At 35.9% G+C, this 15,694-nt stretch overlaps 2 protein-coding genes across 4 annotated transcripts; one reads left to right on the top strand and one right to left on the bottom strand.

Annotated features, from left to right (window-relative positions):
• Positions 1-8,250: 8,250 nt before the first annotated feature.
• On the bottom strand, positions 8,251-9,969 carry LOC129797637 (WD repeat-containing protein 5). The gene is made up of 4 exons (XM_055840409.1): positions 9,575-9,969; positions 9,407-9,503; positions 8,722-9,347; positions 8,251-8,661 (listed from the first exon to the last, which is right to left on the bottom strand). The coding sequence occupies exons 1-4, from the start codon at positions 9,722-9,724 to the stop codon at positions 8,473-8,475; spliced, it is 1,062 nt and encodes a 353-aa protein (XP_055696384.1). The 5' UTR covers positions 9,725-9,969; the 3' UTR covers positions 8,251-8,472.
• A 73-nt stretch (positions 9,970-10,042) lies between these two features.
• LOC129797606 (uncharacterized) lies at positions 10,043-14,810 on the top strand. Of its 3 annotated transcripts, none has more exons than XM_055840355.1 (5): positions 10,043-10,791; positions 10,852-11,239; positions 12,487-12,554; positions 12,620-14,322; positions 14,388-14,810. In XM_055840355.1, the coding sequence occupies exons 1-4, from the start codon at positions 10,241-10,243 to the stop codon at positions 12,867-12,869; spliced, it is 1,257 nt and encodes a 418-aa protein (XP_055696330.1). In that variant the 5' UTR covers positions 10,043-10,240; the 3' UTR covers positions 12,870-14,322; positions 14,388-14,810. The 3 variants fall into 3 exon arrangements, with proteins under 3 accessions (XP_055696330.1, XP_055696331.1, XP_055696332.1); XM_055840356.1 differs by having other exon boundaries at positions 10,044-10,791; positions 12,443-12,554; XM_055840357.1 differs by lacking the exons at positions 12,487-12,554; positions 12,620-14,322; positions 14,388-14,810 and adding an exon at positions 11,568-11,591 and having other exon boundaries at positions 10,045-10,791.
• The last annotated feature ends 884 nt before the right edge of the window (positions 14,811-15,694 follow it).

Raw genomic sequence — 15,694 nt, forward strand, 5'->3', positions numbered from 1 at the left:
TCTTGCGGGTGGACTCCCCACGCAAACTTTCTCAAGGGTTTCCCTTCACATTTTCACCATGGGGGCGAAAATACGACCAATTCAATCGATATCGAATGATTTATATGGGGAGTATTTGCAATGAAAATCGGTTGCATTTGCATGCTTTCGCTGTGAGATAAAAGGGGAAGGTTAAATGAAGAGAATGGCAAAGTGAACAATGAGATTGTTCACAGGAAAGTCATCACGGGAAAAGATGACGGGGATGATTAAGTAAATCAAAATGGAAGAAATTCTTTTGGAATAGAATGGGAAAATTGCTGAGTGGGAGCTATGCAAATTAGATTCCTCCTCGTATTTTATTTTGCCAGAGAAAAACAATCACAGAGCTATTTTTCTCAAACTTTTCTCCTTCATTCCCAAGTTGTGTCTGCAAGTAAGCTTCCTCCTTGAAATGCTAACCATTTCATGCGATTTATTTCGCTGAATGAGTTGGAATACCGGGAATCATATGCAAATCGATGGAATGGGCGGAACCCCTCTTGGAACTGCTGAGGGAATTTGTTGTCGAATCGAATGGACAGTACAGCATATTGAATCAGTTAGTGGGTGGCAGAAATAGGACGTTTTAGGGATGCACCCGTGAGGATGGGTACAACATTAGATGCAATGCTTACTCTAATTCCAATTATGTAAACTAGGTGTCGCATACATTGCGTGCAAACACTTTCCTCGCGGCCACAAATGTATCAATTCAATTTGCCGAAGCATCAAATTTCCGTTATGCAGGATAGATTGTAGCATTAACTCTTTAGGCGCAATTCCCACCACCCCTGCAGGATTGTCCTAGCACCCGTAGATGTTTGGAGTGCAAAGTGATTCTGGAGTTTCCAAATGCATTTACTACACACAGATTCTACATGATGGGTAATACATATACCTTGAAGTGGTAACATTGTAATACTCTCATCAATATCTGCAGCGGTAATTGAAATTGTGTGATTACATCCTCTGTCGATTGACCCCCTCAAACCCAAATGGTTTGCCCCAAAAGCTCCTTGGGATACAAACATGCATCTCAAGTCCATCGCCCTTTGCCAAACCATCTGTGGCGTAATAATGCAATAATATCCTGCCTCGGTAAGTGTGAAATTCGTCCCCTATATGTTCCGGTTGCTTTCCTATCTCCCAAGAAGCCTTATTTCCTGCTATGTCACCTCTTCATCTGTTTATCGGTTTGTTATCACACTAAAAGCTTTATAAAGGCATCTAAACCTCTAAAATATTTTTTTGACGTATAGTATTAATTTTTGTACTTCTTTGTGAAAAACTATTTTTTTTCAGTTCTTCGTTCATGCAACTCAGCATTTAGAACTATTGATAACAATCTTTTACATGGAAAAATTCAATTAAATTTCCAAAGACTCAAATGGACAATGTTAATGTAAAATGACCATTCAAAGGAAAACTTACTAAAAACTTTTAGAGAATTCACTCAAGTGGGAAGACTACTTGAAACATTTTCCATTATTCTTTTCTCTTTCTCACATTTTTTTTGTATCTTTTAGAAAATGTTCCAAGGAGTATCAAAATGCTTAATAGAGTCCTCACAGGGTGGAGAATATGTATATATGCAGTATATGTAAGAACTTGAAATGGGAAAATAGTCGTCCTGCATTTAAGTGAAAATAGCATAAAAACGTTTCAACTGTTAAGCTTTAGTACTTCAATAACCCACCCGCTAGATCATGGAATTCTTTTCTCGCTCCTCCACCCCCAAATGGCGTTTGGGTGTAGCACACAAAGAGCAACCACCGTAAAGGGAATCATTTATAAACATTTTCCTCGTCAAATGGGATGAAATTTAGAGAACCACCTCGGTTTCCTTTATCACACGAATTGGACTAAATGTTTTGGGGGTGGCAAGAGAGCAATGGCTTAATATTCGTCCCTATTGCAAGAAAATGTGAAACGTTCACAGACCACAAAATGCATCATTTTTCCGGACCACTAACCACCATTCTATGTTTTTTTGCGAATTTTGATTTGATATCATTCCCTGGGCTATTTTCGTCATCATTTTCTGACGAAAGCATAATCAAATATCTTATACTGAGCACTGAACTGAATAATTTTTCCCCTCGATGCATTTTGAGGAAGGGCGAATTGTCTTTAGAAACTTATACATAGCAATAAGGAAACTTTATTTTTCAGTAGTTTGAATAATTTTATGATTCAAAAGAATATTACAATGATATATAATATTTTTGTGTGAAATTTTATTTTATATCTAACGCGTCTTTACTTTAAATTTTAGAAATTTATTAAGGAGTGTACCAATAGCTCCAGGCTTCAGGGTGAATCCTGTCTCATGCAGCCATGAAATAAACGAAACAATCCTGATATTATACAAAAATGTCCAATGAAAACAGTTTTCTCAAGCAAGGAATTTCAAAATCAACCCTCGTGATCGATGGAGTGAAAAGAGAAACAGAATCATATCCTGAGAATCCCTTCTGGGCTTCAATCTACCATCCACTGCAGACACACGTCCATGAGGGAGCAAACAACCATTTTGAGATAATCAAACGTAACCTTTTAGCGATTTTAGCGGTGATTCCTGATTAGGATTTTTTTTCCCTAAAATATCTTCATGGCTCAAAATATAAACCTAACTCATGGGAAAATTCAAAAATATTTTATACCGATTGCAACAAAAATATAAATTTCTGATGTCGAGTTCGAACATAATTATAAAAAATCATAAAGACTATATAAAAATTTGCCATAGAAATACTCTCACCGCATATTTTTAATCAAAAAAAATATTTTGTTGATTTAAAGAGAAAAATATGATTAAAGAATTGATATATAGTTTTGAATGGTGTTGAATTTAAATATAGTTCTGTCATATGTATGTAAATAAACTTTTTTCGCTCACCGGAGGAAAAGTAAAATTTTCCATTTCACTTTCAACATTTCACGTCGGCTTCACTTAATTAAACTTTTTTCCTTTTGACCACAGGAAAACTTGGTATGCCACGATTGTGGTATACCAACTAATTAGAGTAACTCATGGTGCTACTTAATGAATCAAGACAAAATCATAATTAAATTGTGCTATTAAAATAATTTCAATAATGTCTCAATATTTGATACATATAAATTTTAAAAATTACTCAAAAAATCATGCCAAATGATAAAACCCATCCCATGAAATTAATTATAATTGTATCTCTTCTCTATCTGCACATATAAAAAGGAACTGGAGCCACGGGAGTCACTTTGTGTTCACGCTCTACCATTAGTGCGATTACTCCCCCGTATCTTAAATACCAGTGTGAAGGATGTCCCCTCTGGGGCGCTGTGTTAGGGTGCTTGTGCGGCATTTGATTTGTTTGACGGACACCTCCCCCCAGACGTTGATTTTCATTTTTGCAAACACACAAGCATAATTAATGGATCCACTGCACGGCACAGACTGTTGCAAAAATTTTAATCCCTTTTAAAATTACATTACAAACGCTGTGGTGACACACAAGCAAGAGACATGGGCTCGTGTCCGTGGATGGTGACTTATGCTGGGTATTTGCATTAAAGAGGTGGAATTGATGCGTTTCTGCATGCAATTTTTATCTGATTGCCCAGAGAGATCTTGCAGTTTGCTGCGACAGGGTGTGGTTTGTGTATTTAAAACGAATAATTTGTTTGGTTTTACATCCCCGACACGGAGTGATATGTGGTGATGTTTAGGGTGGGCCACAATTCAAAGGTACTATTTATTTAATTAAAAAACCGTAATGGACTTATGAACATTGTCGCAGACCGAGTCAATTGCACGACTCACAAGGAAATTATTTGCTCAGGGAAATGAAGAGGAAAACAGATGGTTTCAGAGGGAGTTCGGGGAGTTCCCAAGCCCTCACATTTTAGCACCTTTTTTCCACAATTCGTGTTACATTTTGAACTGTGGGGATGTTGCAAAGTCAATAGACTGTGGCAAAAACTCATTCTCCACTGATTGAGTGACGTGAAAGAGCGCCAAATGTGTGCTGAGTGGCAATTGATGTTCAATTGATTGACTCACCCTGACGTCATGCGAATGCTCTTGATTTCAATTTTGATTATCTCGCCATCTCGTGTTTACAAACACCCCACTCCAACCCCCCTGAGAAAAAGGGTTTATGTATTAAAAGTCCTTCAAAAAAGCAAAAGCAGAAAAAAGTTCATTTTCAGGTTCTACTTTGAGCATTTCAGCGAATGAAGCGAAAAGTTTTCCATTTATTCCAATATACCATTTACCGGGCACACCGCACCCTGTAGTACATTGAATCCACGCAAAAAGCAACTTCTATATAGCAAAACTGTTGCTTCCGCGGTTGATGTGTGTTTCCCCCGTTTGGTAGAATGTCATTACAATATTTTTTAATTAAAAAAATTTCCACAGTTTTTCCAAGCGATTGCATCTTTATAGCATGCTTACATGAACTTTTAGCAAAATATTCTCTTTTTTTTGCAACCATTTTACTTGCCTGAGAGCATCCTCAATTTTCCATTTGATTCTCCAGAAAAATTGTAAAATTCATCCTGACATGGAAATATCAGACAATGTTGTAACACAAAAGTGCAGGAAAATCTGTCTTTTCCACACAAAAATGAAAATATTTTTCCATGGGAAACAAGCTCCTTTCAATTCTTCGTTTATGGAAAAAAAGCACAGTGCATTGCAGAATTATAGAGTCATGTGTATTTACATATTTTTGATTGCCATTTCGTTAATTGATAAAGGTGATTTAGGATTAATTTTCTCAAAGATAATATGAAAACAATTTTGCAGATGACATCGAGCAAATTAAGGCGAAAGGATGAGAGGTGCACTCTCAACGTGAAGCAAAATCACTTAAAGGAAAAAATCTGCCAAAGAGCGAAGCTAAGAGAAATTATCCATCTCCCAATTATGGAAGATCAATCAGTTAGCAACAGGAGCGGACCAAGAAAAAATTAGCAGAAATAATCCATAAGAAATTTAAAAAAATATCAGTTTATTTGAACAGAAAAATACAAATATTTCTCTAGCAGAAGAAACCTTCTAAAATAATTGCACCAAGACTTTCTACCTCAAAAATTTCCACCTTTATACATACATCCTAATCTTAATCTCCTCCATATCTATATAATAAAGAAAGGTCGTTTGCTCGATCGCGATGTTTGGCACAGAGGCTCCATATATCAGGCGGTTTCAGATGGCCGTATTCATTTTCCCCCCCAAAGCCCCCTGTTGAGGATTGAATAGCCCCTTATAGTTCCTTTAGGGAAATTGATAGGTTTAGTTTATGGTTAATCGCAGTAGGCGTATTCTTGTAGAGAAAAATAAGTGAAGTCAAAGAGACGCTAACATAAATTTGTGAAAATCATATTGAAAAAGTAAGTAATTTGAAAATATCTATGCAAAAAAAATGAAGAATATGTAGTAATAGTTTAAATGATTTCATAGGAATTTGTCGGCGCCAAAGGATGGCAAAAATATTGAGTGATTAAGATAGCCGATTGAAGAAAGGTAAAGATGGTAGATAATATATATTATAATGAACGAATGTAGCTAATTAGAATTAATTTAAATAGGATTTAACGCAAGAGAAAGGAAGGCGTGAAGGGACAAATAGCGGCTAGCTATTAAAATAGGTAAAAATCATTTGTAGCACATTTAGAAATAATTTAATTAGAACAATTTATTGCAGAATCCCTCACATACTTTCGCCATTGGACCTCATTTGCTTACAATTGCCATCCTCGCCACCCACCCACACCGTAGAATAATTTTGGAAATTAAAATATATAAATACAGTCCACTACTTGACTTGCGATCCCTAACACCCCCCTTCAGGTAGCCCCCTTATAAAAGTCATGTCCTAATCTACCTTTAAACCATCACAATTTATTTTCTCTCTAAAATTTTATGTTTTATGTTTTATGTTTTATGTTTTATGTTTTATGTTTTATGTTTTATGTTTTATGTTTTATGATTTATGTTTTATGTTTTATGATTTATGTTTTATGTTTTATGATTTATGTTTTTATGTTTTTATGTTTTATGTTTTTATGTTTTATGTTTTATGTTTTATGTTTTATGTTTTATGTTTTATGTTTTTATGTTTTTATGTTTTTATGATTTATGATTTATGATTTATGATTTATGATTTATGTTTTATGATTTATGATTTATGATTTATGATTTATGTTTTTATGTTTTATGTTTTATGTTTTATGTTTTATGATTTATGTTTTATGTTTTATGTTTTATGATTTATGTTTTTTGTTTTATGTTTTATGTTGTAAGCGCAAAAAATCCCAGCGAAGCGTATTCTAGTAAAACACCGAAAGGGTTGTTCCGAAATTTTTCCTACAGACTGTATGAAAACTTATCACACGGATGCTTCCCTTGTATGCCATAACAATAAAGTGGAAAATAATTGAATAAATGGATATAAACATTGTCTCTTGAAAAAAAATACACATCGATATGCAACTGCGTGTAACAATGTATTGAGCCATCAGAGCCATCATCAAAAATATTATGTACACAATTTTTTTTTGCTCTGCATTTCGTATGATACAATGTTCCAGTATTAATGATACAATGTTCATTTATTAGCCAGACAATCAAAATGGCAAAAAAGTGGGACTTTCAATGGAAATCTCATTTTCCAATTTTCCCAAAAATATGAATGTAATTAAAATTTTCCGGGATGATTGTAATTGGAAGCTGAATTATACGTGTCAATTTTGCACATGGGCGTTAATGTTGCGAGATTGAAGGATTGCATGCCGGGGCCTCAAGTGATGCAAATTTCCCATTTAAATTTATTACCGGACGAAATGCTGTGGTGTAGCTTTAATATTTAATGCCATAGTTCACTGGTGGAGTAACTTTAATTTTCTCTTTAAGGTGAGTGATTTCCATGAGCATTGGCAGCATTCAGTTTTGAGCATGCTGTATTACATTCATTCGGTGCGCAACAATGTGTATTGAATTATTGTCAGCGTGGGGGGTTTGAGGAATTGCGGGTGGCCTCACCATCAGCCTCTCGCCATACCGCATTTTGGGTTTTGGTGCAAACGAACATTCATCAAGTCCATGTATCTCTCTGTATCGACACTTTGTCAGTTTGGGGGATTGTCAGGCGTGCAACAAAGGGGCTTTTGCGTGCGATTTTTTTTTGGGAATTCAACCAGAGAATCCAACATTCAAATGGGGTTTTGCCCTTTCAGCACCCCATCAAGTGGATGAACCCACTGCCAATTCATAGAATCAATTAGTCTTCAAATCCTGGTTCACAAACAAAAAAAAGAAAAATGCCACCCTCCCATAAATTCCGGATGTTTGCGAATTAATTCAATCCATTTCGCGAATGCGAAACTTCGAGCTGAATTACTCGCATTCTCTGGCAGTGCGTTGGCGCGTCCATGAGAGAGCTGGGGGTGTCCACAGGAGGGAATCGAGCAACATTATCGAGATTGAGCCACCTGCCGACATGTCACGATATAGCGAAACCCATAAATTACCCTTCACCCCAAACTGCTGCTGCTCTGAAGGTGATTTTGATGCTACACACCCCGCATCCAAGTTGAGATATCCTTGAAAGAGCCGCTACGAAGAAAACTCACGTCAACCACTTCAAGTCCTTGGCAGAAGACATGATTAACTCGAAATCAAATCCTTATTGGAGGTATGTCCAAGCAAATGATACTCCAAATGTTTGGCAAATCACTATGAGTGATACATAGTTAATTAGCAATTAAAAGCATGAAAGCACAGTATAATTACGGGAGTTAATTGACCTGAATGAGGAGCTATTTCAAGCTTACTAGTCAATGTGGTGACATCATTCATGGAGCTTTGGGAAAGATCATTCTCTGAAAATAACATAACATTTACCTAATGAATCTTTCCTGTATTTAAAAAAAATCGCAAATTATTTTAGTTAATTATTTTGACAAAAAATGGTAAATATTAATATCTTTTGGGAATAGGAATATCCAATATAAAGTCATAAGCAAATAATTTGTAGGAAGTTGTAATGATATAACTTAATAAGAATAAAAGGGAAAATTGTATTATATTCAATTAAAAAATCGTTTTTTTTTGTAATTTAGATCAATTCGCGACTTTGCATTTAAATCAGTGCACTGAAGGTATGCAATTAATCAACCTGCAACAACAATTAGGAGTAAATGTCGGTTATTTGGGTTATTTGAAAAAAAAATGAAAAGGAATGTCGGAAATGCAACAGAATTACGAAAATTCTGCAAAATCTTTATTCCATTAAAAATCTTGTGAACGCTATAAATTCATTTTTTTGTAATTTCAAAGAATATAGTGATTTAATGTTTGTCAAAAGCAATTCGTCTACATTCCTACTAAGTAAGTTAAGAGGATGTAGACACTTTATTGAGGAAAGAAAAGGAGGGATTACAAGTTAATCGGTTAGAAATTTAGGTATCGCTCTTCCATAGTTTGATGGTTTTGTCGTTCTCAAGGGCCGCGGAAGCAATAATATTTTCCGTGGGATGGCAAGCGGTGCACAGAACTGTGTCTGTATGTCCTTGGAGACGTTGCACAACCTCCTTGCTCTGCAAATTCCATATGTAAACCATGTTGTCTTCACTTCCAGACACAATCCACTGCAAAGCAACGAGTTGATAACCAGATTATGGAATTGAGGCTTCAAAAACCAGACTTACCTTTCCTCCAGTTACGGAAAAATTTGCAAAGACGCAGTATTTCTCATTCTTGTGCCCCGTATAGGTCTTGAGGCACTTGCCTTTTGAATAATCCCAGAGTTTGAGTGTGTTGTCAAGAGTCGCGGCCAGAATGTACTTTCCATTGGGGGAGAATTTGACAAAGGACACAGGTGGATTGTCATCATCGATGAGGGTCTTCAAGCATTGACCACTTGCAGTGTCCCAAATACGGCACAGCCCATCGTAGCTAGATGATACAATAAGCGAACCATCGCGATTGAAATGGACCGCAGAAACGGGATCGGAATGCGCAGGAAGAGTTTTCAGGCACTTCCCGGTACGTACATCCCAAATCCTCACGGATTCATCAAAGCTTCCGGAAACAATGAGATTGCTCTGGGGATTAAAGTTGCAGCAGAAGACGTAGTTTGTGTGTCCCTTGAGGGTCTTGAGACACTTTCCGGAGCTAAGTTCCCAAATTTTGAGCGTTTTGTCGTCGCTAGCGCTCACCAGGAGTCGACTGTCACTTGACCATGCCACATCGCTGATTCCCAACTTGTGTCCAGCAATCGTCTTCTCAAATTTGCCATCGTAAGCACCCCAGATTTTTATAAGTTTATCTGCGGCTGCAAAGCATAATACAAATATGAGGTTATGTCTCTCCGGAAAGCGACCGGGAACTTACAGGAGCTGGCAAGCCATTCGCCATTTGGACTGAATTTTACTGCAGAGACAGCCTTTGTGTGCCCAGCTAGTGTGAATTTGAGTGTGTAGTTTGGTTTCTGGAAGAGAATTCAATGCCAATACAATTAGAAAACTCTCCAAATATCAGAAATATGCACAAAAATCTTACAACTGATGCGGAAGATGCTTTGTTGGATTGGCTGTTCGTTGAGAGTGTATTGGGACCGGATGGGGTGCTCTGTATTGGTGGTGGTACCCCATGTACGGAATGTGGATTGTGAGCCCCAGAGGAGCCCAAGGGACCCCCCATTGGAACCATTTTTGGCAACCGCGCAAATTCTAACCTCAATGCAATACAATGTCACACTTTTGATAAATTATTCTTACAAAAACACTTTCCCAAGAGATTTTTCTTACACTATGCAAGTTTGTTAAATACCTATACTCAGTAATGAGAACTTTCCTTGTCTCAAACACGGATTTTTTGAGGAAAATAGAAGCAAAAAGAAAAGTCCCCGTGTTGTCAAACAAGTTCGCTTCTACCCAGCTGACCACGAATAAATCTCCATACGCGTAATGCTTTCAAAAGCACATGTAGTGAAAAGTCTTCAAAAACTTCTTCTAAATCATCAAAACATTAAAATTTCCGTCAGTATCAACCCCGAGTATCTTCAAAAACCTTAGAGATGCAGAATTTGAGAAGGATCGGAAGAAATTGTTCTCTGAAATTGAGAAGCCTAAGGAAAATAATGGGAGAATCTGTTTGGGATCGAAGTGAACTCGAGAAACAATTTGAGAAGGTTGTGTTGTGTGTGAATAAACGTTTCATTCAACGATGATGAATACCATGGATCTCAATGAGACGTTTTTCGAAAAACTAGGAGGACTCAAAGAAAAATTGGAAGTCATGAGTAAATATGGTAGGGATTTGAGGCAAGAGCGTCATCACCTTCAAGAAAAGGTAAAGATTCATGTCAAGGAGATTGAGGAGCTGCAGACGAAACTCTTTGAAGCCAACGCCGAGATAATGGTCCTCAAGAATAATCCCAATGCCAACATGAATCTCAAGAGGAATTCCATTTTTGCGGAGGTGGATGATCACCGGAAGAAAACGAAGGAGCACATGGATGTTAAGACGATCTTTCTGCAGGAAACAAAAGGCCTAAAAAAGGACATTTCCGACATTGCCCAAAAATTTAAAAAGATGCAGAGAATGTTTGTTAATGGTAATAATTCATTAAAGGAAGAACTTCTCTGGCAAATTGGGCAACAAAAGCAAAAGAATATAAATCTACGGGAACGAATTTTATGGTTGGAGGCGAAGTTAAGTCAAGCAGCAGAGGACCACGGAGCAGCCTGGACTGCTGAATTGAATGAGTATTGGGAGTAAGTTATTTTTATTCTATAAAGTTGAAAAGTTTAGTTAAAAATTGCTTCTATTCGCAGTACTCAAATGACCAAATTGGAAATAAATAACAAGACGGTACTTCAAGAGAAAATGCAGTTAGCCGAGGAGGTTCACGTAATGCAACAAGATATATTCAAATGGAAATATAAGTGCCTCAAATATCGATGTGACCTTCTTGAGAAAGATCTCCTACTTAAGGAATATGAAATAAAATATCCAGACATCAGTGACATCCCCATTAGTCCCAGTATGCAGGTGGATATAAACAATTTGGACGACACCTTAGAACATCAATGGGTCCCACCAGCAATATTGGCAAAGAAATTTCCATCATTCACCATCTACGTTGACGAATCTCTGTCAGAAATCCCCGCCGAGGATAAAGAGAACATTCCCTCGAGTACAGCAAACATATTCAACAACAAGGTATAAACGTCCTGCAGGGGACAATTAAAAAGACCAATGAGGAGAGCTGCAATGAGGAAAAGACTCACGTAGATACAATTCCTTCCTCAATTTATTTTACATTTTTTTTTGGACTCCTGTCTGTGTGTGCCCACTAATTTATTAGTACGGTCCGGTTACTTTCTCAAAATTATTTGATTTATTTATTTTTTTATTTTGTAACACGATGTTTCCTAAATGCCAACTCTCTCTCTCTTTTATATCATATCTATAATTACAATAAAAAAAATATTGCTGGCAAATAAATATATTTTTGAATAGGAATTATTTATTTGCACTCCACTTTCAGGGATTCTAGGCACTTCCATCGATGATAATAATAATCACGTAAACTATGCAGGAAGTTGTAGTTCTTTGCCTTTATAGACTGCAAAAAAAATTTAAAAAAAAAGAATTTACATCAAATAAAAATAAAATTGAAAATAAGTTTATACTTAGAGCTAAGAACAATCTAAATTCTACATCTATGGGTTTTATTATATGAAAAACTTAAGTAGCTTCTCATTTTTTTTATCATTTAAATGAAGATTGGGTCAGAAGTCTAAGAAGGAGAATACTCATTTTAATTTTTACAATTTGGGAATAGTAGTGCCATGTAACACATGTGCAGCATTAAAGAACCCCATTGTCCCTTTAATTATTTTTTATGAACTCAGTGCCATAAGGTCAAGTCGGGTCAAGTTTTGAAAGATTTTCGTTTGAAATTTCATTGAGTAAAACACGCAATCCAAAGAACAAAACCGGGTAGTCAAGTGCTGCACCATTTTGAGCAAAAGCTTTGTTATAATGCTTGTAGCGTGTTATAATTTTTAAAAACATTAAGGACCTTTTTATTGTTTACCAAACTTATCCTGCATTAATTAGCTTAAAAATGATAAAAGCAAAAGCCATTTATTAAATCAACATACTAAAAAAAATTTTTGCATGCTCATGTCAACCATGTAAGTTGTTATCAATGTTTGCATTTGGCTGCACGAAAACAATGGGCACATGGGCACAATTTCACTTTCAGCAGCCGCTTGTAAAGTTCCCATATTCATGGCTCTTTTTTTTGGATATAAAAGCTGGGCAATTTATGTAGCAAAATTAGTTTCGTTTCTCACATTTCTCAAGCATGAACAACCAAACTTTCTTTATTTGTCTTGCTCTCGTCATGTGTCTCAGCATGGCGACAGCCCAAAGGAACGAAAACATGTTCTCACCGGCAGGCTGTGCCCCAAACTCTCGACCCACGGATTGTGCTCCTAAAAATCAAAGGACCTGCGGAGACATCCAAGTATTTAATTTTTTTTTGACATTTTTGTCTGGAGGGCCTGGAAAGATTTTTTTCTTTCTTTTCAGAATCAAGATCAAGGCAGTGATGATGGTGGTGAAGGAGAAGCTGATTGTGAAGGCAAAGGCTGCGTCTGCTTTGATGACTACGTCTGGAATGAGGACAGATCTCGATGTGTGGAGCCTTCAGAATGCGACCAGGGAACCCCCAACAACCAAGAAGACCAAAAATGAGGTTCAAGTGATTCATTCACAAAGTAAATCAAATACATTACATACAATATGTATGTACAAAATAAGGTATTTTTGTGCAAAATAAATATTGGTCTACTAAAGCAGTGTTGTTACCTTGCTCTTAATTTCTTTCCGTATCAAGATAGGTCGTTGATAATAATTTAGAATATAATTTTGAAACACGGTCGATTTTTTTATTCAAGTTTTTTTTATTGAACTTACGAAGTTTTAAGCTGTGAAAAAAGTAAAGCATTTAGCCAAAATCATAAGATACTTAGAATCCCATATCGTAATTTTTTTATGAATATGTAGGTATTCTACTGGTCTTTTGAAGTATGTAAATTAAATTTATCAAAAACGATAATCATCATTATTTTGGGAAAGATTTGCAGCGTATAATAATTCAGGCTATATGCTCCAAACAGAATCTTCTATACTTCTTCCATTTTAGCTTTAATTAATTCATATTAATTCTCTGCGATTTATTGAGGGTCAAAGTTTACAGTTGTTTAGTGATGCATTATCTCGCAATTTCCAATATGTGTTTATAATGACCACAAAATTATGCTACAGCATTATCAACATAAAACAAATGCTTCACTTTACTCTGAAAGCTAATGATTGAGAAGAAGAAAATTGATCGTCCAACCTTCTCCGGTCTGGCCCTCTTCATATGTATATTTCTGATGCTAATGAAGTCATGAATGTTTTCAAAAGAAGTACCCTGACTCTTCCATATAAGTTATCGAATTCATCAAACCATTTTTCAAAAACACTAATTTATAAATAAAAAAAAACTACAAAATTTTAATTTAATAATTTTTTTTTTATTGTTTGGAAATTCTTCTCAGTTATATATTGACTTTTCACAACAAACTTTTAAAAGAAATCAAAGTTTAGTTCGCGTGGAAAATTAAGTCTGATAACAAATTGCATCAGATCATTGCTCCTAGAAGAAAAGTGGGTGAAAAAATCATACTTTTTTTTAAATTTCTCTGTAAAATAAATTAAAGAGCAAACCTTTTTATAAATCAATTAATTTATTATGCAAAGGACCTTAAAAATAAATCTTTTTGGACATTTTAAAACGGTTATTGGAATTGTAAAAAATGATGTAATTCATGGGAGTAAGGCGTGAAACACATCTCATTGATGACATAGCTGTCTCATCAGCAGATTTGATTGAGAAAAGTGATTTAGATTAATTTTATGCCGACGTATGAATACCGGGGGCTTATAAATAGTGAAGCAGAGCAAAAGAGCATCATATTTGAGAAAACGTTTTAAAGAAAAGCTCCAATTTGACGCAAATAACCATGTACGCTGTTGTGATCTTTTTGGCTGCTTTCGGCACCCTCGCCAGTGCTGAATTCTACAGCAACTTCCCCAGTGCTGGAGGTTCCTATTCTGGATATTCTACCCAAGGCTCACAAGGCTCATCACAAGTGTCATGCAACAAGGAGTACGAGTACTACGATAACTGTGCCAGTCCCTGCGAAGAAACTTGCGGTAACTACCAAAACTTCTTCGAACTGAAGGTAAGTCTACATGTTCTACCATCTTCTACCGTAGAGATGAGTATTTTTTTGTTTTTTTTTTTCAGAACACTCCTGAGTGCAGCCTCCGTAACTGTGCTCCCAAGTGCAAGTGCGTCAGTGGATACGTGCGTCACAACAATGGTCGTTGTGTGCCCAAGACTGAGTGCAAGAATCAGGAATTCCACCACGCTACTCGTGGCAACCGTCAGCCCTATTTCTACCCTCAGCCATACTCTCAGCAATACCCTCAGCAACAGTTCGAGAACCAGCAATACGATCAGCAATACTTCGGCCAGCAGTACGGTAACCAATACGATGCTGGAAGTTATTTCAATGAGTACAACAAGTACTAAATAATATCAAATCGTCACAAAAAAAAAACTTTCAAAATTAAATCTCTAACATCCATTTGTTCTTCCTTTGGTTAGTAGAGAAAAAAGTTTTAAAAGTTTATTTCAAAGTGTCAATAAAATGATTTAAAACAGAAATTTATTTTTAATTAATATATTAAGTTGTCATATCCCAGTTGAAACTATTCCTGTGTTTATATTAATCTTCATCTTATTCACAAGTTTATTCAACTAGCGTCCTTTTTCATGCTCGCCATTTTTTTTTAAATAAAGTTCGTTGACCTATTTTTAATCAACGAACAACTCTAAATGGTAACATGTCACGATTTCAGTGAAAGTGTTTATTTATAAAACATACTGAAAGATTATTTTATCATCAAATCTAAAAATCTGGCACGAGGCAAACTTAAGAAAACATTCATTCGATCAGTGATTTCAGTATGTTTCAGATGTTGAATTTTTATATTTAATTTTTGAGGCTTCTACGCACTTAAGTGCCATATACGTCCACAGGATGAATGAATACATACAGTCGTGATCGTGCAGTAGGACCGTCGTCAAAAAAAGTTCTCCGCGGTAAAACGGTTGCAGAATGAGGAATTTTGCCTTCGCAGTGGGACAATTAGTAGGGGAACGTGGCCCAAATCGGACCGCCGCCCAATTGCGACCGCCCCTTTTTCTCGTAAATGACGAAATATTATAAAATTAGTTTCACTACATTATGAAGATATTATAGTAAGATAATGTTAGCGCCTAAAATAAATTAATTTGGTACACAACAGGACTAATAAAAAATCAAAATTCATTTTCAGCACTTGGCCGACATTTTCTGATTTTAGAAACTAAGTTGATATGAGTTTTTTTCCCACTTATGTCTCATATTATGCCGCGTTTCTGTAGCTTAGAGGGTCTAGTTTATTACTTGATTTACAATTTTTTGAAAGATTTTAGGTATTTTAAGTAATTAAGTGAAAATGTAATACATGCAGAATGGTCTAATAGCGACCCCCAAAATGTTTCAA

The sequence above is a fragment of the Lutzomyia longipalpis genome, chromosome 1 (assembly GCF_024334085.1).
Source record: "Lutzomyia longipalpis isolate SR_M1_2022 chromosome 1, ASM2433408v1".
NCBI lineage: Eukaryota > Metazoa > Arthropoda > Insecta > Diptera > Psychodidae > Lutzomyia > Lutzomyia longipalpis.

Coding starts and splice junctions, on each gene's coding strand:
- LOC129797606 (XM_055840355.1), top strand. CDS start 10,241: ATGATGAATACCATGGATCTCAATGAGACGTTTTTCGAAAAACTAGGA. Junction 11,240..12,486: donor CAAACATATTCAACAACAAG/GTATAAACGTCC, acceptor TCTCACCGGCAG/GCTGTGCCCCAAACTCTCGA. Junction 12,555..12,619: donor GGACCTGCGGAGACATCCAA/GTATTTAATTTT, acceptor CTTTCTTTTCAG/AATCAAGATCAAGGCAGTGA.
- LOC129797637 (XM_055840409.1), bottom strand. CDS start 9,724: ATGGTTCCAATGGGGGGTCCCTTGGGCTCCTCTGGGGCTCACAATCCA. Junction 9,504..9,574: donor AAGCATCTTCCGCATCAGTT/GTAAGATTTTTG, acceptor ATTCTCTTCCAG/AAACCAAACTACACACTCAA. Junction 8,662..8,721: donor TTTCCGTAACTGGAGGAAAG/GTAAGTCTGGTT, acceptor GTTGCTTTGCAG/TGGATTGTGTCTGGAAGTGA.